Source organism: Gopherus evgoodei, chromosome 18, assembly GCF_007399415.2.
Source record: "Gopherus evgoodei ecotype Sinaloan lineage chromosome 18, rGopEvg1_v1.p, whole genome shotgun sequence".
NCBI classification, from domain to species: domain Eukaryota; kingdom Metazoa; phylum Chordata; order Testudines; family Testudinidae; genus Gopherus; species Gopherus evgoodei.
Window position 1 is genome coordinate 6,377,759 of NC_044339.1, and position 27,314 is coordinate 6,405,072.

Here is a 27,314-nt window from a genome sequence, read left to right on the forward strand (position 1 = left end):
TGGGGCTTAGTAGATGTAAAGCACTACATGACCACTGAGAGTTAGTGTTGTTACAGCTTTATAGGCAAGATCATAGACACGTGCAAACATACAGATGCCTCCTCCAGTGCGCTCCATGGTGGTGAGTGATGAGGTTTGTTCCAGGGTCATGCTAAATATTTTAAGACGCTGGCTCTTCTTACAGCTGCAGTTTCTGTTTCCTTGGGGTGCAGGTGTGTAAAAGAACCCTACAGTACATGGACACGCAGGCACCAGAGAGGATGCTGATCTGCTCCCAGCCCTGGAGATCAGCAGCACGTTAGATAATTTGTGTTTCCCCAAGATAACCTGTCTCTCTTTCCTCCCATTCTTTCACCTCCTGCTTACCTCTAAACAGCTGATCACAGCAAGCAAAGTTCTGCTTTCACAGTCTGCCCCTCCAATCACCAAGCAGAGATCCTGGAGGTGGGATTACATCTATCTCCAGCTAATCACAGCCCATAGTGGAGAGAGGAGGGGTGGGACACTTGGCCCATGTCTTTTTGATGGGATCATGCTGGCTTATCCATTGTAAAGAGAGCAGCAGAAGAAAGCTTGCAGCAGAGAGAAGGGTACAAACATGTCCCAGCAAAGAACCATACGGCTGTCCTTGCAGCAGCATACTAGCACTGTTTACGTGCTGGGCACAGAAATCTCCATTGACATACGTGGGTAAGAAATGTGAGCTTTAATAGCTGGCGGTTCTCTGATCCGTTTGATCATGTGGATTTTTACTGGGGTCTGCTTTAAATGGATACTGTTCCCTGGGCTGGGGAAGGTAGGGGGGACAGTGATGCTAAAAGTAACTCGGAATGAACTCAGCTAGAAATATGTCATTGTAAACTGAAAATGATACACTGGGTGCCACCAGCCACATAGCCTGGGAACTACTAAACAGATAAGGGAAGTGGCAGTTTCTGTTGGGCTCCAGATGCATGTTTGTCCTCATTTTTTTTATTTTAGAGCCACCTCTCTGCGCTCTGTTTTATGCAAGGACGTCTCTAATTTTTCACCCATGTTTGTCCTCATTGGTGCAAAGTGGCCCCCAGCTCCCCTGAAGGCAGTAGAGCCATGCTGATCTGTCCCAGCTGGGGATCTGTTTGGTATGCTCTGCACACACACTGTTTGTGCATGCATTATTCTTAGGGATGAACTACTTGGCTGCAGCACTCTGCCATTCTTTTCGATGCCCAGCTCTCCGCTGGCAGTGCTTGGCTTTTCATATTGGTCGCAGCAGAGGCCGAGATCGAGGGAGGGGAGATTTTGCTCTAGCTTTCTGGGATATAATGAGGCTTCTTCACCCCAGCACCCTACCTTGTCTGGAGGGAGGAAGTTCACAGGGTTAATTTACTGAGACTAAGGGAAGAGGAGAAAGCTCAGAGGCAGCCTGGTTAAGTGACTTGCTCAGAGCTGTGGAGCAGCAGGGCTGCCCAGAGGATTCAGGGAGCCTGGGGCAAAGCAATTTCAGGGGCCCCTTCCATAAAAAAGTTGCAATACTATAGAATAATATATTCTCATAGGGGCCCCTAGGGGCCTGGGGCAAATTGCCCCACTCCCGGGCAGCACTGTGAAGTAGACCAGTGGCAAAGTCAGGCATTAGAATGGAAACTCTGCAGCTCAGATAGGGGAAGCAGCTTCTTCCAGGGAACTCTTTACCATCACGTGTAAGATCTTTAGGGTAGGGGCTCTCTCTTCTTATGTGTATGTACAGCCCCTAGCACAGTGGGGGCACCGATCCCAGACTGGGGCCTCTGCATGCTACTGTAATACAAATACTTAATAAATGACCCAAATGCACAACATCTCTAGCAGTGCCATCTTTTATTATTTGTATTATGGTAGCCCTTGGGGTCAGGAAGGAAGGGGGAATTACTCCTGGTCTGATACCCAGGGCTGTAGGAAATCAGGTAAAGTTGCAGTGAATAGTTGGGTGAGATTAGAGTGCCGAGCTCCAGGTTTGCCTCCCTATTGACAGACCCACCTGTCTTTATCTGTTATCCTGTAATGTCCCTCCCTCTTCTTCCCTGGAAGTCTGAACATTTGTAGCTGCATGTTGCAACTGCAGCTGAACTCCAGGCTTCCCCATGCAAGGTTCATCTGCAATTGTATTTCTCTCCCAGGGGGAAACAGAAAAGCTCTACCTTGTATCACACTGATCTTCAGGTGGGACTATTCATTATCAGGGAGCAGGTGACCTGAGTTATCCCAGACCTCACCCAGAGGTGAATAAAAAGCCTCTGGTAGCTATTATTCAACACCAGCTGCCTGGCAGGAAGCCAGACATTAAATAACTGAGTGTCTGTCTGAGGCAACTTCCTGCTGCCACTTGCAGTCACACAGAGGGTCTACCCACCTCCCCAGCCTCATGCAGAGTGCCAAGGGCTGCTGCTGGGTGGCTCCCGGGATGGGATACAGAGCTGTGCATCTCTCTGTCACTGGGATGCTGGCAGACGGGTGACAGCTCAGGTCAGGGCCCTGAGGCCTCACCTGAACACTGAGAAATGCACAGCTGGTAACCAGTCTGGCTCACCTGTGCTGGTGTGGTTAAACTAGGCGTTAGAGTGATAAACGTGTTTAGACTTTATGAAGTGCTTGTAAGTTGCTGCCTGCATTAATCTCACTTATCATATCCATATCCCATGTTATAAGTAAGGCTGTGAGTTTGTCCCTGAGGTCACAGACTCCGTGACTTTCCGTGATCTCTCTGACTTCTGCAGAGGCTGATGGACCTGGCTCGGGGGCAGCTCAGGCAGCCCCTGTGCCAGGAGCACCGGCAGCTGCTGGGGCAGTCTTGGGGACCCCCCCTCCCCGCCAGCACCAGAGTCCCCAGAGGGGACAGGGGGTTGGGGCACCGGATGGGATGAGGCAGGATCTGGATGATGCTTAGTTGGGGGGCTCCCCAGAAGCAGTGACATCACCCTCACTCAGCTGCTAGGTGGAGGCGTGACCTAAGAGCTCTGTGGGCTGCGTCCACACAGAGCGCTGGCTTCGCAGCTCCCATTGGCTGGGACCTGCAGCCAATGGGAGCTGTGGGGGAGGTGCCTGCACACAGAGGCAGCACGCAGAGCTGCCTGGCCACCCCTCCGCCTAGCAGCTGTGCGAGGGGGATGTCACCGCTTCCAGGGATCCCCCCTCATCCTGTCCCATGCCACAACCCCTGCCCCTCCCCTTCACCCTCCCCCAAGCAGCTAGCACACCCTCCCCAAGTTTTATTCACTGGTGTTTTTAGTAAAAGTCACAGACAGGTCAGGGGCCAAGAATTTTTGTTTATTGCCCGTGACCTGTCCGTGACTTTTACTAAAAATTCCCATGACTAAAACGTAGCTTAGTTATAGGGTAATAGTTAAGTGTTTGTTCTGAAACTGGAAACCCCCCCCAGTTAGGAGAGGAGTATTAGCAAGTGTGATATACCAGTTTGCCCCACGAGGCATTATGTCCTGCCCAACAAAAGAAGGCCCATCGACACCACAAAAATCATTGTGAGACATCGGAGGACAAAAGACTTTGTGGATTGCTCGCTCCCCACCCACGAAAGTGCATGAGTAATTGTCCCATCAGCTTGACCTCTGGGGGAAGGGAATAAAAACCCCTGGCAGGAAGAAACTGGGTCTTTATGATGCTTGGACTCTGAGGGGCAAAGATTTCTAAGCATAAGCAAGGGATCCCCAGTGCTTGGCCCGGGGTTAGCCTTGGAGGACTTACAGAGCTTGCATATTACAGCAGCTTCCATCCCCTTTTGAACTCTAAGGCTGGAACTCATTGGTATGTGTATGTTTATCATATTTACAAGGTTAAAGAACTCATTTCTTTTCCTTAGTTAATAGATCTGCCATAGTTTATTAGAGGATTGGCTACAAGTGTTGTCTTTGGAGTAGGACATGGGTAGGCAACCTATTGCCGAAGGCAGCGCACGAGCTGATTTTCAGTGGCATTCATACTGCCCGGGTCCTGGCCACCAGTCCGGGGGGCTCTGCAGTTTAATTTAATTTTAAATGAAGCTTCTTAAACATTTAAAAAACCTTATTTACTTTACATACAATAGTTTATATCATAGACTTATAGAAAGAGACCTTGTAAAAATGTTAAAATGTATGACTGGCACGCGAAACCTTAAATTAGAGTGAATAAATGAAGACTCGGCACTGCACTTCTGAGAGGTTGCTGACCCCTGGAGTAGGATCTAAGGTGCAATTGACTTGGAGTAAATGATCAGTTCTTTGGGACTGGGAGTAACCTGAATATTGTTGTGACTTTTGGTGTAAGTGATCATGTATCACAAAGGTAGGTTTACCTGGGTAGCAAGATAGATTGGAGTCCCCAAGGGGACAGTCTGTGACTCTAACTTAAGGCTGTTGTAATGCCTGAGGAGCTCATGCTTGATTGGTGAAATCTAAGTATAGAGCTCATAGCCAATTTGTGCTGTGTGCCCTGCTCAACAGTCTGCCCTGAGTTGACACTCGTGCTGCCTGGAGCCACTCCAGACAGCTTAACTGTCACTGTGTCAAATTCAGTCCAAGAAGATTAGAAGTTGTTAGTATGGGTAACATGCTGGCTAAGTCTGTCTTCCTCCAGGGCCTGATCCATAGAGATAAAAGCCTTCTACTGCTACCACACAGTGGAGTTACTCCTTTAGCTCACGTGGCAGAGACCAATGTCTTGGATCTAAAGATGTGGGGTTCAGTCTCCACAGACCCTCTTTTGGGGCAGGAGGGAACCATTACACATCTAATGGCTGTTTGGTGGCCTATTTGAATTGAGCACAGTTCATAGGAGACAGGTGTCTGCCAACACAAGCATCCTTGTTAGCTTTCTCAGTAGATGGGCCAGGGATTGAATGGCCCATGGTCACTGAACTCCATCTCCTCTTGCCCTTAGGAAGGGTCTCCCCAGCACAGGGCTGATGCATGCTGGCAGGGCCGTATACGGGAAGTTCACCCCGTTGCTGCCTGTGCTGCATCTGCTCTGGGAACCAGTCAGCTCCTGCTTTCCTTCTCCATTTTCATCCTGCAGCCAATTGTGCTGGGCCACAGTCCAGTCCCTGACCTTCATCATGGTCATCATGTATATTACAGTAGCCCCTAGTGGGCGCAGTTGAGACTGGGGCCCCCACAAAGGGAGTGCACTCACCGCTAGAGGGTCTCTACAGGGCCAGGTGTCGCATAGTGGCTCTCCCCATATAGTGTCCCCTACTGACGGCCTCTCTGGTCCTCTGGTGGTCCGCCTCTTCCCACGATTGGGTCCTCCAGCCATTTCATAATTTCTGGAGTAACAAAGTCCTACCAACAGACATTCAATGTTGTTATATCAGATCTCTGGCCCCAATTCTGGGCCCCGTGGTCCTTGCACGTCCTGTGCTCAGGGGTTCCAGTCATCCTTTGTCCTCTTGTTCAGCCTGTGTCACCATCCCAGTGGCTGGTAGGGAAATGCAGGTTCCAGCCTGGGGATCCTATAACCAGTATCCCCGGTCTGCTCAGTCCTACATGTTGCGGCTACTTCTCTGGGCTTCTTCCTGCTCAACCTCTCTCAGGTCTTCTCCCCACAACCTCTGCAGGCTCACCTGTCTCTCAGGGCCCCAAATTAAAGCCTAATCTTGAACATACTGCTATAATCTTGAACACTAGAGCTACCTGGCCCATCTCTATTTCCATCCCTCTTCTGGCGGCAGCAGCTCCCTGGTCCTGTTGTGGTCACAGGGCCTGCCAATTTACCCTCACTGAGAGCTCAACCGTCAAGTCAGTGTGAGGTCGTAAGATGTCACAATCACCTCCAATGACAGATGGGGATGGAGAAAGGGAGACAGACTGGACTGGTCCAAACGAAAAGGCCGATTGCTATAACGCTAGGACTGTGCTAGGACCATGTCTGGTAAACCAGAAAAGTGTGGAACCGAAAATCAGTGAACCAAGTGTGGTGTGTTGGATACGAGGCCTACAGGGTGGACCAGATAATGACAGAATGGGCCACTCCGCCCACCACTCCCTTTGTGGGACCTTCAGAAAAGAGACTTTGGGAGAGAAATTGGCTACTGGAGCAAGCTGCATGGCTGCCTCCCCCACCATCTCCTGAGACCCCCGTGCCTTTGTCAGCCTGATCTTGAGAGATGTCCTGACCAGACTGGACCAGCAAGAGGGACCCAGACAGGGGTGAAAGTAACTTAAAGGACTTACCGGTATTCTGGAGTCCTTAGGAGGGGGCGGGGCCTCTACCAGAAGAGGCGGGGCCTTTAAATACTTAGACGCTTTAAATCAGGATTTAAAGAGCCTGGGGCCGGGGCTAGGGTAGCAGCAGCTGGGAGCCCTGGGCCCTTTAAATCACCCCTGGAGCTACCAGCTGCAGAGGCAGCTGGGAGCCCTGGGGGTGATTTAAATGGCCTGGGGCTCCAGCTGCTACTACCGCAGCGGAGCCCGGGCACTTTAAATCACCATCAGAGGGGGCCCCGGCCTCTGGCAGAGCTTGAAAGGGCCCAGGGCTCCACTGCAGTAGCGTCAGCCGAGAACCCCTGGCCCTTTAAATCACCACCAGAGCCCTGCTGCCACCATCCCAAGGCTCCAGCACCGGGTTCAGGTGGCGATTTAAAAGGCCCCAGAGGGTAGCAGCCATGGGAGCCGAGAGCCCTTTAAATCACCACCAGAGCCACACTGCCAGAGCCCCGGGGTAGCAGCGGCAGCCGGGGGCTTGGACGGTGATTTAAAGGGCCCGGGGCTCCAGCTGCTGCTACTACCCCGAGCCCTTTAAATCATCCCCGGAGCCCTGGGGAGGTGGTGGCAGGTCTCCGGCGGCTATTTTAAGGGCCAGGACTGTAGTGGCTGCTGCAGCCCTGGATCCTTTAAGTAGCTGCTGGAACCCTGCCACCACTGCCCCAGGGCTCCAGGGATGATTTAAAGGGTCTGGGGTGGTAGCTGCGGCAGGGGCCTTGAGCCCTTTATATCGCTGCCTGAGCCCTGCTGCCGCTTCCCCAGGGCTCTGGCAGCAGGGCTCTGGTGGCTATTTAAAGGGCCTGGGGCTCCAGCCATTGCTGGGAGCCCCAGGCTCTTTAAATTGCCGCCAGGGGAAGCCAGGCCACCCCGGTACGGTGCACCAGCTTACTTTCACCTCTGGACCCAGATGACATGGCTATCTCCACCAGCTCCAGCCGAATTCCAACCACCATCTGGGATGAAACAGGATCGGACTTTAACAACAGCAGCACCTTCAGCCCCTCTCGGCTAACTTCTCTCTTGCCCCAAAGGACAGTGATGATCATCTCTGATATTAGCAGAGAGACTGTCCAACAAAGGGGTTTTCTTCTAAAAACTCCCTCCAGCTCAAGGAAAGGGAACAAGGGATGTTGCTAAAAAGAGTTTTATTTAATACAGTACATTTTGGATGCTTTAACTATCTTTTCCTGTATCCTTAATAAAGGGCTAAAAGGGTTTCTAATGGTGTGTTTGCCGTGGTACTAAGCAGACCGAGGTCTCTGTATACCAAACACTGCTTAACATTGGACAGTGACTGGATGATGTTAACACCTTTGGCCCCTATATTCCATCTAAATAAATACAACAGCTCCTGGGTCATTACACTAATTGAATCTATTTCCCTATGTTAAGTTCTCCTCACACCTTCTATGGGTCATCTCGATTATCACTTCAAATGTTTTCTTTTTTTCTCCTGCTGATGATTAGAATCTTCCTGGTGGTATGCATACTTCCACCTTTTCGTGTTCTCTGTATGTCTAAATATCTCCTGTCTGTGTGTTCCAGTCTATACATCTGAAGAAGTGGGCTGTAGCTCACCAAAGCTCATGCTGAAATAAATGTGTTAGTCTCTAAGGTGCCACAAGTCCTCCTGTTCTTTTTGCGGATACAGACTAACACGGCTGCTACTCTGAAAGCTCCTCCACAGCCTGTCCAGTTGCTCAGGACTATGGCTTCCTCAAAGCTCCCTGTGCTACATGCTTAGGGTGACCAAATGTCCTGATTTTATAGGGATTTTGGGGTCTTTTTCTTATATAGGTTTCTAGTACCTCCCCCCCCCCACTGTCCTGATTTTTCACACTTGCTGTCTGGTCACCCTGTATATGCTGCAGATGCCAATTCCCTTCAGGCAGCTATTTGGAGTTAAATGCAGAAGGGAGCCTTGTCCGTGTTAAGGGAATAGAGGGCAAAGGGTTCGAGTTGCTCTTGGTTTCATAAGAACATAAGAACGGCCATACTGGGTCAGACCAAAGGTCCATCTAGCCCAGTATCCTGTCTACCGACAGTGGCCAATGCCAGGTGCCCCAGAGGGAGTTAACCTAACAGGTAATGATCAAGTGATCTCTCTCCTGCCATTTCCTTTTCCCTGGGCTACCTCAGAGGGAAGTACATGGGCTAATAGTTTTATAGATGGCCAGGGCTGCCCGGGGGGGTGGGGGGGCAAGTGGGGCCATTTGCCCCAGGCCCTGCAGGGCCCCCCATGAAAATATAGTATTCTATAGATTGGAACTTTTTTTTTTTATGGAAGGGGGCCCTGAAATTGCTTTGCCCTGGGTCCCCTGAATCATCTGGGTGGCCCTCTAGATGGCTCAGAGAATGGCCTGGAGTGTCACTGATTCATCCCGTAAATTTAGAACTCAGGCTGTCCTTGGGATCAGAGGAAGGGAGGGGAGCGTCACTGTTGTGTAACTGCCACCACCAGGCCTGGAGAAGGGGGGCACAGGGTGCGGTTCTGAGCGTGACTGGCATACGGCAGGGTTGCCAAACTGAAGAAATCAAGCACCAGGTGATGTGGAATGCACGCAATTAGAGCTGGGTGAATCACTGGCTTTTCTGTGCAGTGACCCAACTGAAACATCCCAAATGCAAGTGGTTTGCGTTTCAGACGGAAACAAAACTCTTTTACTCATAGACTCATAGACTCTAGGACTGGAAGGGACCTCGAGAGGTCATCGAGTCCAGTCCCCTGCCCTCACGGCAGGACCAAATACTGTCTAGACCATCCCTAATAGACCTTTATCTAACCTACTCTTAAATATCTCCAGAGATGGAGATTCCACAACTTCCCTAGGCAATTTATTCCAGTGTTTAACTACCTGACAGTTAGGAACTTTTCCCTAATGTCCAACCTAAATCTCCCTTGCTGCAGTTTAAGCCCATTGCTTCTTGTTCTATCACTGGAGGCTAAGGTGAACAAGTTTTCTCCCTCCTCCTGATGACATCCTTTTAGATACCTGAAAACTGCTATCATGTCCCCTCTCAGTCTTCTCTTTTCCAAACTAAACAAACCCAATTCTTTTCTTGGTTTGTTTTTTCTTGCTGAAGCAAAACAACCCAAAAAAGACTTTTTGTTCGGGTAGAAGGAAACGTTTCGAAATGCTGTTTTTTTTGGAGTGCTGCTTTGATTAGAATATGGCAGTTCGAAAGGACCCAGCTTCTTTGAAAACAGATCCAAACCAAAATGAATTGCAAAACAATTCAACAGGACCTGGTTTATTCCAAAACAAAAATGGCAAAACGGTTCATTCGGAAAATGCGTAAAGGAAAACAGCCCAGAAACCAGATATCAAAGATTAAGAATCCCCCGTGCACTTTTTTTCCTCTCTTGTGATTTTTTTTTTAATGAGTTTTTGGGGACTGACCCATGAGTTTTTAAGCACTTGGGGTTGGCAGCACTGCCAACTACGGCGCCTTTGCTAGAAGCATCATGTCCCAAAACAGAGCGGGGAACTTCCTGGAAAACACCCACAGGTAGGGGCTGCGGTTGGTAGCTGCATTCCTTGCCTGCCTCACATCTCGGCTCTCCTGTCTTGAGTCATCTTTGTGCCCCAGCCCATTGTGAGTCTCTGAGTAACAGTTAATACCCAGTCACTGGGGCTGGTGCTACATGGTGGGGAAAGCTTTGCTAATCCATATCTACGTAGGCAGCAACATACTGGCCACGGAGTTTTGCGATGTGATCTCATTTGTTCGGTGCTTGGTGACCAATGCTCGCCTGTTCCCTCAGTGCAATGGAACCTGTCTCCCGGTCAGCTGGAAAAGCAGTGGGCTGACACGAGTCTGTCATGGGCCTCAACCACAGAAACAGTCGTCCTCGCTAATGGAGCAGCATGAATTGGCAGGAAAAAGCAGCTGGGCTCAGCCAGGCTTTTCCTCAAGGGCTAATCCTTATAACAAAGAGGAAGCCAGACTCTCTTTGCTGCGATGCCCACAAAAAACTGGGCAATGGTTAGGCCGCTGCTGTGCTGGGACCACTGCCAATCTGCTGATCCGTGTCTTGGTGTTTCCTTGTACTCTCCTGTCTGTATCCAAGCCCCTTGGGGCAGAGGCCGTCTTTTTGTTCTGGATTTGTCCAGCGCCAGGTGCATTGGGGTCCCAGTCCATGCCTGGGACTCCTAGAGACCATGGTAACACAACTAATAAGAAGTGAAGGAAACAGCTGGGACTCGGCTCAGGCCTACGAGCTTTGGGAACAGATTCCAACCATCCAAGGCATCCCCCGCACTCTGCACCAGACAAGGGGAAAACTGAGCAGCGTTTAACCCCTTGTTTGCTGGGAACCAGGTAGCGCTACTGGTCATTGTCACCTCCTGCCGATGACCGGGGCAGGGCAGCACTTTCTGCTGATGTGAGGAGGATGTGCTGGGAGAACTGTGCCTTTGGAATGCCTATCTCCTTCCTGACCTGCACTGCCAAATGGCAACACAAGCCAGGGCCTGCCAGCAAGCAGGCAGGTTCCTCCATCTGTAGAAAAGGGCTGGGATAAGCTTGTTTGCTCTGCTCTGTTGATTAGCAGGAAATCTTAACTCGACCTGTTTGGCAACAGCTTGTTTCCTGGGTCAGCTTCTGGCCAGATGTGATGAATGTTTTCTCTTGAAGAGGTTTGCGTGGCTGCCACAGGAAGGATCCTCACCCTAAGCACAGAGACCGTGCTAAGACCGTGACTCATGGGAGTTAATAGGAAAGGTGGATTCTGAATGACAAGTTAGGGCTCCCAATTGTGACAGGGGTCCTCTGCCACTGATGGCTCCAAGGGGCCATTCCGCTGTTACTGGTTAGAAGGGGAGTTGAAAACATGCATCTGAATGATTGAATTGAATGCATAGTTGTCCCTTTTCACATGGACTCGATTGTCTCTGGTCAACCAGAAGTGCTCTGCTTTATGGCGTGTCTTCAAGTCACCAGGGCCTGATGAAATACATCCTAGAATACTCGAGGAGCTGACTGAGGAGATATCTGAGCCATTAGTGATGATCTTTGAAAAGCCATGGAAGACAGGAGAGACTCCAGAGGACTGGAAAAGGGCAAATATAGTGCCAGTCTGTAAAAAGAGGAATAAGGACAACCCAGGGAATTACAGACCAGTCATCTTAACTTCAGTACTCAGAAATGGAGCAAATAATTAAATAATCAATTTGCAAACACCTATAAGATAATAAGGTGATAAATAATAGTCAGCATGGATTTGTCAAGAAGAAATTGTGTCACACCCAATTTAATAGCTTTCTCTGACAGGGTAACAAGCCTTGTGGATGGAGAAGTGGTAGATGTGGTATATCTTGACTTTAGTAAAGCTTTTGATACTGTCTCGTGTGATCTTCTCATAAACAACCTAGGGAAATACAACTTAGATGGTGCTACTATAAGGTGGGTGCATAACTGGTTGGAAAATCATTCTGAGAGAGTAGTTATCACTGGTTCAAAGTCCTGCTGGAAGGGCATAACGAGTGGAGTCCCACAGGGATCGGTTCTGGGTCCAGTTCTGTTTAATATTTTCATCAGTGATTTAGATAATGGCATAGAGAGTACATTTATATAGTTTGCGGACGATAACAAGCTGGAAGGGGTTGCAAGTTCTTTGGAGGATAGGATTAAAATTCAAAATGATCTGGAGAAATGGTTTGAAGTAAATAGGATGAAATTCACTAAGGACAAATGCAAAGTGCTCCACTTAGGAAGGAAACATCAATTGCAAACATACCCAAGGGGAAATGACTGACTAGGAAGGAGCACTGCAGAAAGGGATGTGGGGGGTCATAGTGGATCACAAGCTAAATATGAGTCAACATGTAACACTGCTACAAAAAAAGCAAACGTCATTCTGGGATGTATTAACAGGAGTGTTGTAAGCAAGATACAAGAAGTGATTCTTCTGCTCTGCTCTGTGCTGATTAGGCCTCAGATGGAGTGTTGTGTCCAGTTCTGGGCATCACATTTCAGGAACGATGTGGACAAATTGGAGAAAGTCCAGAGAAGAGCAACAAAAACGATTGAAGGTCTAGAAAACACAACCTATGAGGGAAGATTGAAAAAATTGGGTTTGTTTAGTCTGGAGAAGAGAAGACTGAGAGGGGACATGATAATAGTTTTCAAGTACATAGAAGGTTGTTACAAGGAGGAGGGAGAAAAATTGTTCTTGTTAACCTCTGAGGATAGCACAAGAAGCAATGGGCTTAAATTGCAGCAAGGGAGGTTTAGGTTGGACATTAGGAAAAACTTCCTGATAGGGTGGTTAAGCACTGGAATAAATTGCCTAGGCAGGTTGTGGAATCTCCATCATTGGAGATTTTTAAGAGCAGGTTGGACAAACACCTGTCAGGGATGGTCTAGATAATACTTAGTCCTGCTATGAGTGCAGGGGACTGGACTAGATGACCCCTCGAGGTCCCTTCCAATTCTATGATATAGACCTGTGAAAGATGCAGCAAGCTTTTTATGGTCCCAGGTTCAATTCCTTTCTCTGCCACAGACTTCCTGTGTAATCATGGGCAAGTCACTTAGGGGATCATTTAAAAAGTGCCTAAGTCACTTAGACTCTGATGCAGAGCTGGGCAAATAACTGATTTTCGGTGCGTTGGCAGTTCTGAAACAAATGGTGTGAGTCGAACTGCATCTGAAATGTTTCAGATTTTTCCTTGAATTGAAAAAGTTCATTGTGGGCTTGTTCCAGAGCAGAGATTCTGAACGTGGGTCTCCCCCGTCCTAGGTGAGGGCCCTCACCACTGAGCTAAGACTGCTGAGCAGTCTTCTACCACTGCTACCTCCTCCTCCTCATCGGGCCACTTTGTGAATGGCTCAAACTAGTCATGTCAAATTTGTCAATACTTTCCAGTTGACCAAATCTTAATTTTTCCTCAAACAGCTATTTGTCAGAGATATTTCTCCCAGCTTTCCTCCTAGGCCCTGGTGATTTTTAATGAGACTTAGGCTCCTAAGTCACTTAGGTACTTTTTAGTCTCTCTAAGCCTCAGTGTCTCCGAGACCCTTCATCTCTCTGTGCCTCAGTTCCACATCTGTACATTAAATTCTGAGACGCTCAGATACTGTGGCAATGTTAGCCATAGAAATCCCTTAGATTGATAAAGATCCACGTATTCCTATACGCACCCCTGCACACTTCCAATGCTCTAACTTTGCTCAGGAAACCACCCCATGGAATAAGGCATTTACAGAGCATAAGAAAGCGTTGCTAATTCCAACCACAAGAGAAGGCATCGGGTTTATAGGCAGATTTATTACCACTCTCCAGTGTGGTATTACCAACGTCTAATTCCTACAAGCTGCCACAACTGTACCCAGAGAAATGGGGATCAAACTTGTCACAAGTTAGGGCAACTGCACCTCTGTTCCCCCTCCGAGGTCTCTCAAGGGCACCCACTCCTGGCTCCTCAGCCATCATCTTTCTTGGGCAGAGACCAGTGTCTCTCTTCCTCCTGATTCGGTTTTTTTCCAGGCTGCAGAATTCTCTGCCTATCCCGTGATATCCCCAGCAAGCCAGGTTGCTTAAACGGGCCAGCATCTGCACTTTGCTTTCTCTTAGGAGGCTATGAACAATGTAACTGCCAGCAGTCTCAAGTTACCACACATCCTTTCTAAGCAAGCACCTTCATTCTTAAGCTAAAAGCATTACAGAGAAAACATTAAAATAATAAAGATCCTGCACATGCGCTAATAAGCCTACCAGAGATCACCCCCCAACTCTGGCAGGGGCTCTGGTAGGAGGCAGTCCTTCAAACTCCAACACATGGTGTGGTTACATAGCAGCCTTAGATAAGAATTAACACCATCATGAATAGCTCAGGCTACGTCCACACTACAAATCACTTTGGTGCAACTTACAGTGCTCAGGGGTGTGAATAATCGATGCATCCGAGCGCCGCAAGTTACACCGACTAAGCGTCCGTGTAGACAGTGCCATGGCAGTTGGAGAACTTCTCCCGCAGACATAGCTACCGCCTCTCACGAAGGCAGGAGTTATTAAGCCAATGAAAGAGCTCTCTCCCGCCGGCTTAGAGCATCTTCACCAGAAGTGTGACATCGGTGAAGCTGGCGCTGCTGTGAATGATGTCGTGCAGACATAGTGTTAATCTTTCCTTTCTACCACTTGGGCCTTTGACCTTGAGCTTCCAAGAACAGGCAATCACCAGACAGTGATCTCCTTCTCAGGAAACAACTTCCAAAGCCTGGGTTTTTGTATAACCAGAGGTGGGAATTTGCATTCAACTCCCCGTAGAGATTCCCCAGGCAAACCACTTGACACTATTTGTCCCCAAAGCCCATTCTTGTCTGGCACGTTGTTCATTACAGTCCTCTGAAGTTCATAACACTTCCCAGGGTTCAAGCCCCCTCTGCCTCCTAGGGAGAGGCTACATAGAATCCAACCCACAAGAATACATAAACCACATGTAAAAATACATTTAATACAGTGGACCCCAAACACATAAACTTAATTCAGTGAGGTTTCCCAAGACTATTGCAGGAAATTGCCATGTCTGTCACTGAGATGATTGGTAAAGTCTCTAAGTATTTTTTTTTTTGGGTATAAATGAACTGGCTGATCCCTACCACCCACTCCCCCGCCTCCCAATTGTGGGTCAAAAACTTGATGTAAATTGGGGAAATATTACATGAGTGAATGTGTGTATACAGTTAATGGTGCTCACGGATAAGTAGCATAGTCCCTGGGTTTTGCAGGACCAGTAAGACTACTCGTGCACCAGTGGCTCTGAGCCTTTCCAGATGACTGTACCCCTTTCAGGAGTCCCATTTGTCTTGTGCTCCCCCAAGTTTCACTTCACTTAAAAACTACTTGCTGACAAAATCCGACATCAAAATACCAAAGTGTCACAGCACACGATTACTGAAGAGTTGCTTATTGTCTCATTTTTAACCATATAATTATAAAATAAATCAATTGGAATATAAATATTGTACTTACATTTCCGTGTATGGTTTATACTGCTCGATATACAAGTCACTGTGTGAAATTTTAGTTTGCATTGACTTCGCTTGTGCTTTTTATGTAGCCTGTTGTAAAACTAGGCAAATATCTAGATGAGTTGTACCCCTGGAAGATCTCCGCATACTCCCAAGGGTAAATGTACCCCCGGTTGAGAACTGCTGCCGGCATCAGTTTCTTTTGTGCAGCTTTTGACACCAGATCTCAGCTGTACCTGCCCACACCAAAATACTGAATAAAATCTGCTCAGCACGTCTCCTCCATCATGGGGTACGGATTCGTGCAGTTTACAGCAGAAGCTTCCGTGGGTGCCACTTACTGCACCCACAGTCTGTCTTTACTGCGGAATTCCCTCGCCTTAGAACAGGAGCGGTCACAAGACCACAGTGTAGTTGTCTGGCTCCATAGCGTCTTTACGGAGCTGACATCGGGAGCGGACGGGATTTCCAGCTGCGCCAGTAACTGAATGTCATCCTCTGCCTCAGATCAGCCCCGAAGGACGCCACGTCGTTCGACGTCCGTGGCACCCCTGATGTTGACGTCTATATTGTCCACAACCCTCAAGTTGCCAAGGTACCGACGTGCGTGCCCAGATGGCCCCTGGATGTCGGGGTGGAGGTGGTGGTGACTATGAAGGCACCAAGCGATGCTGTCAATGATAACAAGGTGATTTTGTCGTGGAGGGGGACGCACCCATGGAAAACACAATGTCAAACTTCCACTAACACAGGAGCAAAGAGCTGTTACTCAGGTCTTGGACCAGGCAAGAGGGTGTTTGAAGTAGGTCAGCAGACACTGTGCCTTGGCTGGTGAAATGTCTGCTTGCTAAGGGTGCCCACGTCCTGGGTGTTTGAGTGGGGTATCCCATGAATCCCTGGGTGATGCATTCTCATACGGGACTTCCGTCACCTCACTGACCGAGAGAACAGCCCAGTTGTAAAACCGCTTCATTTCAGCAGCCTGGACCTGCTGCTTTGGGGTGTTTATTATTTAGCCTCATTATCCTGTTGTGCATTTCCATGAGGGAGCAATAGGACTCTAATCTGCATTAGTATTTGTATTACAGTAGCACTGACAGGTCGCCTTGTGCGAGGTGCTGTACGAACACAAGTGAGAGACCGTCCCTGCCCACAAGAGCTGCCTAAATTAGTGGTTTTCAAGATGTTTTGCATTTGCAGACCCCTCAAAAATGTTGAATGGAGGTGAGGACCCCTTTGGAAATCTTAGACATAGTCTGCTGACCCCCAAGGGTCTGCGGACCACAGGTTGAAAACCACTGGTCTAAATGGAGAAGATAGGCAGTGGTATAAAGGAAGTATAATCCTCATTTCACAGATGGGGAACAGAGACAGAGAGAATAAGGGACTTGCCTGATGGCACAGAGCCACGGATTGAGCCCAGACCTCCTGAGTCCCGGCCCAGGTCCCAAGCCACATGACCATCCTCTCTGTCTTAAAATAATGGATTTTAATGAAGGAGTCATCTACACTCCCAGTTGCTCCCAGCGTCGAAAGTGGAAGACCACGTGCAAGACTCTCATTCTGGTCTCATCCGTGGCAGTGTTATGTCCCAAGCCTCTATCTGTTTTACTCTTAGCTTCGCTACAGGCGACAGTGTCCTGAAAGTGGTCGTGCTGATTGCGGTGTCTTTTGCAGGTTAGGATTTCATACTATGGGCAGGATGGGGGGCCTCCTATGCACAGAGCCATGCTCTACCTTACCTGTGTTGGTAAGTAGAACCTAAGAATCCATCTGTTCAATAAACTCAGCCCCAACGTGCCACTCCCTTGGGTGGGAGGACACATTTTTTATGCTGGTTTCTGGGTACTCTGGCAAAAATATGTGTGGAGGAGGGTGGAAGTGGGGCACAGAAATTTCAATTTTTCAGTGGAAATTCAAAAGCCAAAATATTTCCATTTGGAAATGCTGCAACAATGACTCATGGGACTTATAGTTTGGGTGCCTCATGCTCTCATTCTCCTCTCTAGGCTAGGATCTCTGGTTAAACTACATCTCCCAGAAAGCACCACTGTCTCCCCGTTGGGGAGGGGGCTGGTGCATTATGGCTGTCGCTGGCAATGGTGCATCCTGGGAGATGCAGCCCAGCCAGGAGCCTGGACCACAAGGGATAATGGGGATAAGAGGCACTTGGACTACAACTCCCATAAGGCATCATGGCAGCATTCCCACAGATTGGAAATATTTCAGGTTTTGGGTGTTCTGTTTTTTCAACGAAAAAAATGAAAATGTTCTGTGGAAAGCAAATGCTTTTCGTGAATACTTTCATTTAGTCAAAGACAGTTGTGATGGAAAATGTTCAAGCAGCCCTGCTCATAGGGACAGGCTAGCTGATCTGAGCCCCGTGCTTTAACGGAGACCAGTTCCCTTGTAGCTCCCACCTCTCCCCATTGAGCTGTGTTCACTCCAGGTCTTGTTTTGCCCTGTGGCTATGGGGGTTGCCCGCTTTTAAAGAAGCCTATAATGGTACGTACCCACCGAAGGATCCTCAGCTACCTCTGCTTTTGGTACTGAAGATCCCAAGCCTGGCGAGAACGTGGTCAAGTCCAGTTCATTGGTTCTCAGTGCCTTCCAGCCTGATGGGTTCTCTCCTTCTCTTGGGCCACTGCAGACATCTCCCTGGATGCTGATACAACTCGCAGTGGGGCGGCGAAGAGGAAAACAGCAGATAAGGTAAGTATGATTCATCTTTGTACCGAATAAGGGAGACCAGTAGGCTGAGTAAATTCTGAGCTGAACACCCCAGAGCTCCCCAGCAAAGTATCAAATGTAAAGGAGACATGCTATGGATCATGGTTTATCTAGTACAGTTGGCTGCAGCCTAGAGCACCAGCTTGTGACCTGCAGGGAGCATTAAAGAAGCTACAACAGTGTTATTTAGGGGGTTTGTCTACATGGGGATGCTCAGAAAAATTATTCTGAATTAATTAAAGGTGTGAAGTTTAAGTGGAATTAAACGACATTAAACCCCTGTGTGAACATGCTTGTTCAGAATTAAAGTGGCCTTAATTCAGTTTATTAATTCACTTTGGAAGTTAATTAAATGAAAATGAATTCATTATGAATAAGAGCTTCTACAAAGGGGTTTAATGCACTAATCGATTTAAAATTTACATCTTTAGTTAATTTGGATTAATTTTCCCGAGTGTCCCTGTGTAGACAGGCCCTAAGTGAATTTGTTGTTGTTGTTGTTGGAAAATGTCAGTTCATCAAAACAGAAACTTCACAGGAAAGGGTCAGTTTTGACAATTTTTTTGCCTTGGAAAAAAAGTCTGAAAAGTTTGGAGATTGTTAACATTTGGTTTTGACATTTCCAAGATGGAAAGTATTAGTTTTCTGGGTTTCATGTAGAAATTTTAAGCTGATTATAGTAAAAGTAGTAACCAAAATGTTTCTAAATGATTGAAGTGTTTCCATTGACACTAATTTTGTTGATATATCAGAAAGTTTCCTGGGACGGGAAGACAGTCCTCCACCCAGCTGTATCAGTAGGACCCTGGCTCCCAGTCCTATGCTCAAACCATAGCACTTGCCTTACAACAGTGTGTGTGTGTGTGTGTGTGTGTGTGTGTGTGTGAAGTTCATATATTTCTGACTTGGCACTGGGTAACATGGAGAACAACTGGGAGGTTTCCATAGGGGCTGGCGTAACAGGAAGTAGCTATGTCACATGCCTGTCCTGTCAACTTTTATTACTGTAGTAGTGAAAATAATTAGGTTCCAACTGGTCTTGTTCCTGATTTCCGTACCAAGCCTGTCTGTGTTGCCTCTGCAGAGAGAGTGGACATGGGGCCCAGATGGGCAAGGAGCTATCCTGCTAGTGAACTGTGATAGGGACGACCCAAAGTCCTCGGATATGGACAACATGGATTTCTGTGTTCGATCGTATGCAGGTACTGGCTGGGAATGGATCACTGCTTTTGGAATGGGCATTAATCAGATGATGCAGAATGTCTGAAATGCCAGCCAGGTCAGGCCAGAATGCAAGATGTTAGCTGAGTCCTAAGAAGAAACTACACCTGTATAAAAGGGAGTAGTGAGTGTACGAACACTGGACACTAGCCCAAGGAGTGTTCATGGGCTCCACTCATCAGAGCTAGGCCTAGATTTTCATGGTCCACATCCATGAACTGCTACCAGTAGAGCTATAAAACATAAACCCTGGAAAATGCCCAGGTAGGCCACTCATACCGCTGCTTATCAGGATGTCTTTCTTATTCCGAACACAGCTCCAGGTACATCCAAGGTATCTCAATGATATCATAAGAACTGCAAAAATGTTTGCAAAGTGGCTATGTTAGAAGTGTAACCCTCTAACTGAGCCATGTGACTCACAGGCTACTGGTCATGCAGTGAGACAGCTCCAGCTTAGGCCAATTTTCAACCCATAGCTAGTCTACCTTCTCGGGCAGGCTAGATGTTGGCTGCCTCTTATGGAACAGCATGTTCAAGATGTCCGGGGGGGTGAGGGGGTTTATTTTACATTGTGATGCTGCTAAGCTTAAGGCACAAGTCTCTTGAAAATAACCCTGTTGAATGGAATAGTCAAGGGGGCATATCTCTTCTTCTCTCTCTTGGGTACCCAACCACTTCTAGTTTTGATTTTTGGAGGGTCACCTCTGTGTCTCCAATGCTAAACAAGAGACACCTGGCTTGACAATAGAGCGTACAGCCTTCCCTAACCCACACCTGAAAAAAGGAACACAATGGAAACCGAAGGGGTGGGCAAAGCACAGGGGTCCCATGTTCCAATGCTCTAACCTCATAGCTTCAGAATGAGCTGCAACTTCCTCCTTTAGCACCAGCCTAGAAGAAGTGATTTCCCCATCCCTTCTTTATACAGTTGGTATATATACAAGGATCCCATCGGTCCTAGCATTACCTGAGGGGTAGAGTTTCTATAGGGGGATCACCTACACTATGGACCAGAGAGTGTACATTGGCCTAGATCCAGTGACATCGGTGGGGCCAGGCTGATAGGCAGTAGTTGAATGTTAGGTTCCAGAGACCTGATGGTCCAAATCTGAAAGCAGCTGCTTTAATAAGCCCCACTCTTTTCTCTTTTGGTCTCCTCTTACCCTCAGACCTTCGGGACATGTCATGTATGATCTTGAGAACTCAAGGCCCCGATGCAATCTTTGACGACCACAAGTTGGTTCTTCACATTTCCGTGTCAGATGCAGACAAAGTGGGAGTTTTCCATGCTCGGGGTGAGTATCTGGCCTTCTGGCTGCTGCGGGCTTGGAATCACAGCTCCGGACCGAGACACGCGGAGTGTCTAGAATTCTCTCTGCCTGTGTGCCGCCGCGGTACCCTGCAGTCTTTCATGACCTGATAACCTACTCTGGAGAGCGGTAGCACTTCAACAGCCTGCTGCAAGAAAGCGGAAGAGGGTTTTAGTAAAAATTGGCTGGAATATTGAATCCATCCAAGGATCTGCTCCTGCTCCCTGTGAAGCCTGTGGGAGCTTTGCTACTGAGTTCAAGGCGAGCAGGATAGAGTTCTAAATCTGCCCTCAGGAAGGTCGCCCTCTGCATCCATGTCCATTTACCTCCACACTTTCGCCCCAGTCTCTCAAACACTTCCACACACGGCATGCTGCTTGCCTGGCTCCCCAGCTCAGGGAAGACCAACGACAGGCCCCAAAGCTGGCCCGGCCCTTTCTGCAGGGCACAGTTTTATTTGTCAGGCACAAACCCCGCAGCATATCAAAACAAAGCTATTCCCCCAGCCAAAGCAGGCTCCAGTGGCTTTTCCCTGTGTCTTCCCTCCTACTCCAGAGCCTGCCAGCATCCTTCCAGCAGTGCTCAGGCTTGGACAGGGCAAGGAATCTCCGGCCCGCTGCCCAGCTGGGTCTGCTCATCCCCCTCCCTGTTTGGAAAAAGACTCCATCCTCAAACAGGGCTGGGGGTGGGGGTGTCCCAGGGCCCCAGCCTTTAAAGAGAAAGACCACCCTATTACACTCAGGCTCAGCTGTAAGCGAGTGAATACTTCCAGTGACTCAAGTGGGACCATTCAGGTACTTAAACTTGTGCCTGGATGTTTGCACAGTTGGAGTTTTCTATTGTATTGTTTGAGAAACAGTGGCCTAGCCCTGGAGTGGGGGAACTCACAGGCAATCTTTGCACTCCAGAATGCTCCTGAGCAGCGCTGGAGGCTCATGGCCAGAGTGCAGTGCTGTAATTATACTGTATCACAATGACCGATACAGGAGGGGGCAGAGTTAAGGGTGTCTGGTCAACCTTAACAGTTGCACTTCTCTGCTTTTTTTGTTGAGTACGCCTCCGTGCCACCTTAACATCCTTTTAGTGCAACATCCTAGTGTAATCAAGTGTCACTGCTGCCCATTATGGGTGTCCGCAATGCTGCCAGCCAGCCTTTGTCCTGACACCACCCCACTAGTGTGCCAGATGCCCCACAGCTGAGCCAAGTGCCGCAGGTGATTCAGCTGCCAACTGGGGGCCTCCAATGGATGCTCTGCCAACTGCCCCACCACCACCCTCCTTCCAGGGCCACTCAGAGCCCCACCCTTCCCAACATGCAAGTGCCCTCCTGCCAGTGTCTTCCCCAGCTGGAAAAAGAGACCTACTTCCACCAGATCCAACACATGCCCCTGTTGACCTGTTCCCATGATCCACTACGTTCCCCCGGTGACTTGCTCCCACTAAATCCAGCACACTGCCCGCTGCTGACCTGCTCCCAGTAGATCCACCCCATGCCCTCTGCTGACCTGCTGCAGCCTAGCTGATTCACCACAGGGGGTGTTTGTTTTATAGAACAGTTTCTTAACTTGGGGAAGATCTGAATTATAAGTGATTAGTGCACTGGGGTTAGGGCAGTAAAAGTGAAGATTAGGGCTGCCCAGAGGATTCAGGGGGCCTGGGGCAAAGTGGGGGAGCTGCGGCGCTTGTACTCACCCAGTGGCGGTCCGGGTCTTTGGCAGCATTTCGGCGGCGGGGGGCCCTTCAGTCGCTCCATGTCTTCAGTAGCACTGAAGGGCCCCGCCGCTGAAAGACCGCCGAAGACCCGGACCGCCGCTGGACCAGGGCTTGCTGGGCCCCTGGGGGGGCCTGGGGCAAATTGCCCCACTTGCCCCCCCCTTCTGGGCGGCCCTGGTGAAGATATGATATCAGCTACTGATGCAGTGAAAAGGAGAGTATTACCCTAGTAAGTTACTGAGACCAGACAGCCCAGCGAGACATGACCAGCTCCAGAACTGGGGCAGCAGGTAAATGCCGTGCGTGTGCTTGGCTCTCCTAGAGGATGTTAAAACCTCGTCGCTGGGGGAGGACAGAGGTGCTGTGTTGTAGGGAAGGGGCAGTGCGCCTGGAGACCAACTGCTCCTGCTTCTCTTCCAGTCTGGGAAGTGAAAATCCAGAGAGTCCCATGGGGCTCGGTGAGGAGCTAACATCAGAGGCACAGGCAGGGCTGGATTAACCTTTTGTGGGCCCCCATGAGGGCAGTGCAGCATGGTGCGGGGAGGTCAGTCCCTGGAGTGAGGGGCCAGCCAGAGGCAATAGGGCATGGCAGGGGCGGCCCTGCTCCTCCCAAGGCGAGGGCACTACTTACCAACTGGCAGTCACCAGATGCACAGTGGCCTGGCCGGCCCTGTGCTGCCAGCCTGTCCCTTCCCCTCGGGGGTGGGCCTATGCCACACCACACAGCCCCCCCACCCCCTCTGCCCAACACCCCCCGACTCTCTATGGCCAGAGGCCCCCAGACCCACTATGCCCAACCTGCCCACAAATGCACAGCACCCTGCACATCACCACCCCTGCCCAGCGCCTCCCCTGCCCACAGCCCCACCACAACTGCCTAGCACCCCCTCCACAGAACCCCCACTCCCTAGTGCCCCAACACACACAGATCTTCCCCGCCCCCTCACAGCCAAGCACCCCCCCATACTCTCCACAGACCCACTCTTCCACCCTGGCCCCATAGCCTCACTCACCAGCCCTGCTGGGAGGCGACTGTGTCTGCCAGGCTGAGCTGGCAGCGTGGCCAGGGCTGGTCCCAGGGCCGGGAATTGCTCTGGTCTCTCGGGAGTGACGTGATCCGCCAGGCCAGGACCTGCTCCAGCCAGGCTCACTCAAGCGCTCTTGCCTGGAGAGGCCCAGCCAAGCTCCCCCACATTGTCTCCCTCCCTCACCAGGCTGAGACTAGCCAGGCTTCTGCACCAGTCCCAGGTGGCTCAGCTCCGGGGAGACAGGTGGGGCCGCACAGGTGGTGGGAAGCAGAGACTGCCTGGAGCTAGAGGTACACTGGGGTGCAGCCAGGGGGCTGAGAGGAACAGGGGGTAGGGCAGGGGGTGGAGAGGAGCTCCTGGGCAGCTGCTAGGCAGGGCCAGAAGAGCAAGTGGTGGGTGCGGGGAGCCACTGGGGTCTCGGGGTGCAGTGCAAGTGAAGCAGGCTGGGGCCCCTTCTCAGCATGGGCCTGGCTCCATGGAGCCATTGTAAACCCGGCACTGTGCACAGGGGAAATTCAGTCTTAGTGATCTCATGTACATGGATGAGCGGGGCGGCTGGCTGGCAGGATCAGAGTGGAAGCAATTCCTTTGATGGTTTTCAAAGGCAGAGGGAGAATTTCACCCCTTTCTAAGTGGCACTGGGCTCCAGGCAAAGGATGACGCAGCTTTTGGGAGAGTTTGAGGTAACTGACCTGACCGCCCTGCCTCAGACTTAAAACCTCGGCAAGGACAAGGTGAGGGTTTGAGAGAAGGCGATTTTGTTCGGTGCTTGAGGCTGATGGGGGTGGAGATCGGTGCCTTACGCCTAGGATTGGCAAAATCTGATTTTTTATAATTTCGATCAATAATATTTTCACAGTTGCTGGGAATTGTGGCGGTGGGGGGTTGTCAAACAATAACTTAGTTTCAGCAGCTGCTGTCACTCGGAGTTAAAGCTTCATAAACCATTCAACCCCAAATCTGTCAACATCACAAGTCACCATATAGAAAGTACCGTAAATACCCTTAAATCAACACCTCTGACCTGTTTTTACTATCTGTTCGCTAGTCTGTTTGTAACCAGCCTAATTCAAAAGCCTGAATCACTGGAGTTTGACCCAAAAAAGGTTTTACGCAGCATTTTCTTCACTTTTCACTGACAATTGAAATTTACAGATAGGCAAATATTTCGTGGTCGGTTTGCATGTGTGCTGAAATCAACGCTTCCCCATACAAATCAAACCTTTCCAAGCCTGCTTATGGAACCGAATGTAGGTCAAACTAATTCCAAACCAGAACTGACTGTGTAAAGCCCCTTTAGGGCCCAACTTACCCTGCCGTGGGGTTGCCAAGTGTCGGTCACCCCTTCTTGTGGTGTCTGATGCAGGGTGCTTTAGCCCGCTGGCTAAGGAAGGCTCGAGTCCCACCCCTCCAGGGGTACTGAAGTCCCCAAAGTAAGAGAAAAGCAAGAATTCAAAATAGGGTTGGCCGAGGAGGCTTTGGCACCCGACCTTTCTGTTAAGAGCCTGTGTTCAAACTGGTTTCCCTGGGTCCGGTCGTCCTGTCCGCAAGCTGTCCCAGACTCTAACCAGGCTTCCCTCACCACGGAAGAGGGGAGGTAGAGCTCCGTCTCCTTCTTGGTCAGCCCCAAACTGAGCTGGGCCATCTCCTTTTAACTCCCTGTCCACATGTGATGCCTGCTGCCAGTGTCACTGGACAAGGGCCAAATGGGTCCACAGGCCCTCATTCACCCCTTCCCAGTCAGTGCCCCCCATCACGACTCCTAGAATGCATTTGGGCTCTGAAAAAGACTGCCTGATTCTCAGACCTGCTGAGCCACCTGATGATTTCCATGAAAGCTGCTGGGGGCTCGGCACTTTTGAAAATCAGAGCATGCCTGGAGGAGTCCAAATGTAGCTTTAGGGACGTAGGCTCCTTTTTCTGAAAGTCTTTGCCATACACTGCGATTAGCTGGGCCCAGCGTCTCTGCAGGTGGGAGCATCCGTTATTTGGGTGTACCCAATATGGGCATATTTAAGTGATGCCTCTTAAATATTGTCAGTAAGCACCGAGGTGCGACTGCACCCTGGGCTGTGGAAATGGATAAAATGATCAAAACTGGGGCTGCCCTTGGCGTCTGCTGTAATAATGGAGTGGGGGGAGACAGCAGGTTGGCAAATAAATGGTGAATAAACCCCTCCAATCCGTCCTGCTGCTGTTAGTAGGGTCAGACTATTCACTGTAAACATTCGATGACTCCTGGGTGGTTTTGAAATGCTTCACCCACCCTGAAAGTCTCATGAATTCAGAGCTGAAATGCATGGCCCACTGTTTGTCATGAGCTCCTTATCCAGTCCAGGATCAGTTTCAATAACGTGACCCAAACAGCACTCTATGTTCAGTTCTCAAACCCAGCACCTGAAAACCACTCATCCAACCACATACCCTGGGCAGCTGGTGGGGCTGGTTTACGCCTGAAATCCCAAGGCTACCGTTGACTGGATGCTCTCTGTCTACTCTAAAAGATTATGAAGCTGTTTTCGGGGCTTTGAGTAACATCACCTCTAAGCACCGGCCTTTTCTCTTGTAAATTCCAGCCCAAACTAGAGGCTGATGCACAGCCAGCAAGACTGCTTCCAGGCCAGTAAAGCACCTCTCATGTGACTGAAGTTATCAGACTTCAAGTCTCATCCCTCTGGCCTTTTCTAGCATGAAAATTGGCCCCAGTTGCTAGCACTGGTGTCTTTGCACCAGTGTAGGCTGCAATTTACACCGGTGGATAACTCCTGTGAGGAATTGGGTCCACTGGTGCAAATCATGGCTTCGCCTGTCTCCATGAGAGGTTTGCACGGGTGCAGCTACACTGCTGGGGCTAATTCTCCATGTAGACAAGGCCCTACACAAGGTCTAGTCCATTCGTCCAACAATGCACTTCCTGTCACGTCTGGAAACTTAATCCCCAGGAGCTGAGAACAGCCGCGCTACCTCTGCTCGCTCCCTCGTGCTCAGTGTGGTTCCCCCGACATGTCAGTATCCTCTACATTCGTAGGCGATGACATTCTCCACCAGTACGAGCACGTGCTGGGGTCCGATGAGCTCTCCTACATAGTGGACCGTCCCAGCGGACAAGAAGAGGACACCTTCTACGTGGAGGGATTGGCCTTCCCGGACGCTGACTTCACAGGGCTGGTTTCCTTCCACGTCACGCTGCTGGATGTCCCAGTTGAGGTACAATAAGCCGCTGCGCTCACTTGGCCTGCACCTGTCTGGGCTGGAGAGAACAAAAGCGCTGCCGAGCGGCTTCTCTAGTGCGGGTTCTGCCGGTCTACCACACCCCTCAGTGGCGCAGCAGCAGCAAGGGCTGAGCCTCGGCCTGCTGGATCTTAATATCTGAATCTCTACAAAGGTTCAGCCACTACTGCACGTGGCATGACCATCACTGGAGGAGGCCAGAGCACCGCACAGCGTGGGTGTAGGAGATCCAGCCATGGGGACTGAAGGGCTCGTGTCCCCATCCCCTGAGCTGGGCGTTTCAGTCATGGAACGGTTCAGCTTTGCAGTCCTGCAGTTGGTGCAGCCTTTGCAGAATTGATGTCTCTGGTGGGTCACCCAAAGGAAAAGCTGCTTCTAGACAGGCTTGTTGGAGGGCTTGGGGAGAGGGGATGGAAACTGGACAGCATTGGAATAACACATCCCACAGCCTCTAAAACCAGCCACGGTCTCCAAAGCCCAATGGGGTAAATGAGTGATATGCTCTCCCAGTGGATAGCTTGGTCCATACCTGCTGCTATGGAGATCTCTGTGCCAACCTCCTTGGTACTAATGAAACACACTGGCAAAGAGAGTGTGCTGTGTCCACAACTAGTAGCCGGTTCACTTGGGGATAACTACCAACAACTGCCGCCAGTTAACGAAGTTGCTTCTTTAGCTGAAGTGACAGCAGGCTTTAGCAGCAAAGGTCGTTGGTTTGACTCATGCTGGGGCCCATAACACTGGTAGGAGAAGGCAAAAATGTCCTGGATGAGGGGCTACCCCAGCCGAAGCCAGGATTTTGATGCTAAACTCTTAACAGGAGGAAACTGCTTTTGAATAGCAACTAAATTGGTATCCTGCCTTTTGAGCCAGGCCTGAGCCTCCCA

At 49.8% G+C, this 27,314-nt stretch overlaps 1 protein-coding gene across 2 annotated transcripts in view; it reads left to right on the forward strand.

The window, feature by feature from the left end:
• The first annotated feature begins 525 nt into the window (after positions 1 to 525).
• LOC115636748 (protein-arginine deiminase type-3-like) overlaps positions 526 to 27,314 on the forward strand; it is a 39,135-nt gene continuing 12,346 nt past the window's right edge. Inside the window, exons 1-7 of one of the 2 annotated variants that reach the window (XM_030537210.1) lie at positions 526 to 690; positions 15,699 to 15,786; positions 16,869 to 16,941; positions 17,842 to 17,903; positions 19,006 to 19,123; positions 20,315 to 20,440; positions 26,225 to 26,403. In XM_030537210.1, coding sequence (XP_030393070.1) covers positions 599 to 690; positions 15,699 to 15,786; positions 16,869 to 16,941; positions 17,842 to 17,903; positions 19,006 to 19,123; positions 20,315 to 20,440; positions 26,225 to 26,403 — 738 coding nt within the window. In that variant the 5' untranslated portion in view covers positions 526 to 598. Of the gene's footprint in view, positions 691 to 15,698; positions 15,880 to 16,868; positions 16,942 to 17,841; positions 17,904 to 19,005; positions 19,124 to 20,314; positions 20,441 to 26,224; positions 26,404 to 27,314 lie in introns of both variants that reach the window. The other variant, XM_030537209.1, reaches the window with a different exon arrangement.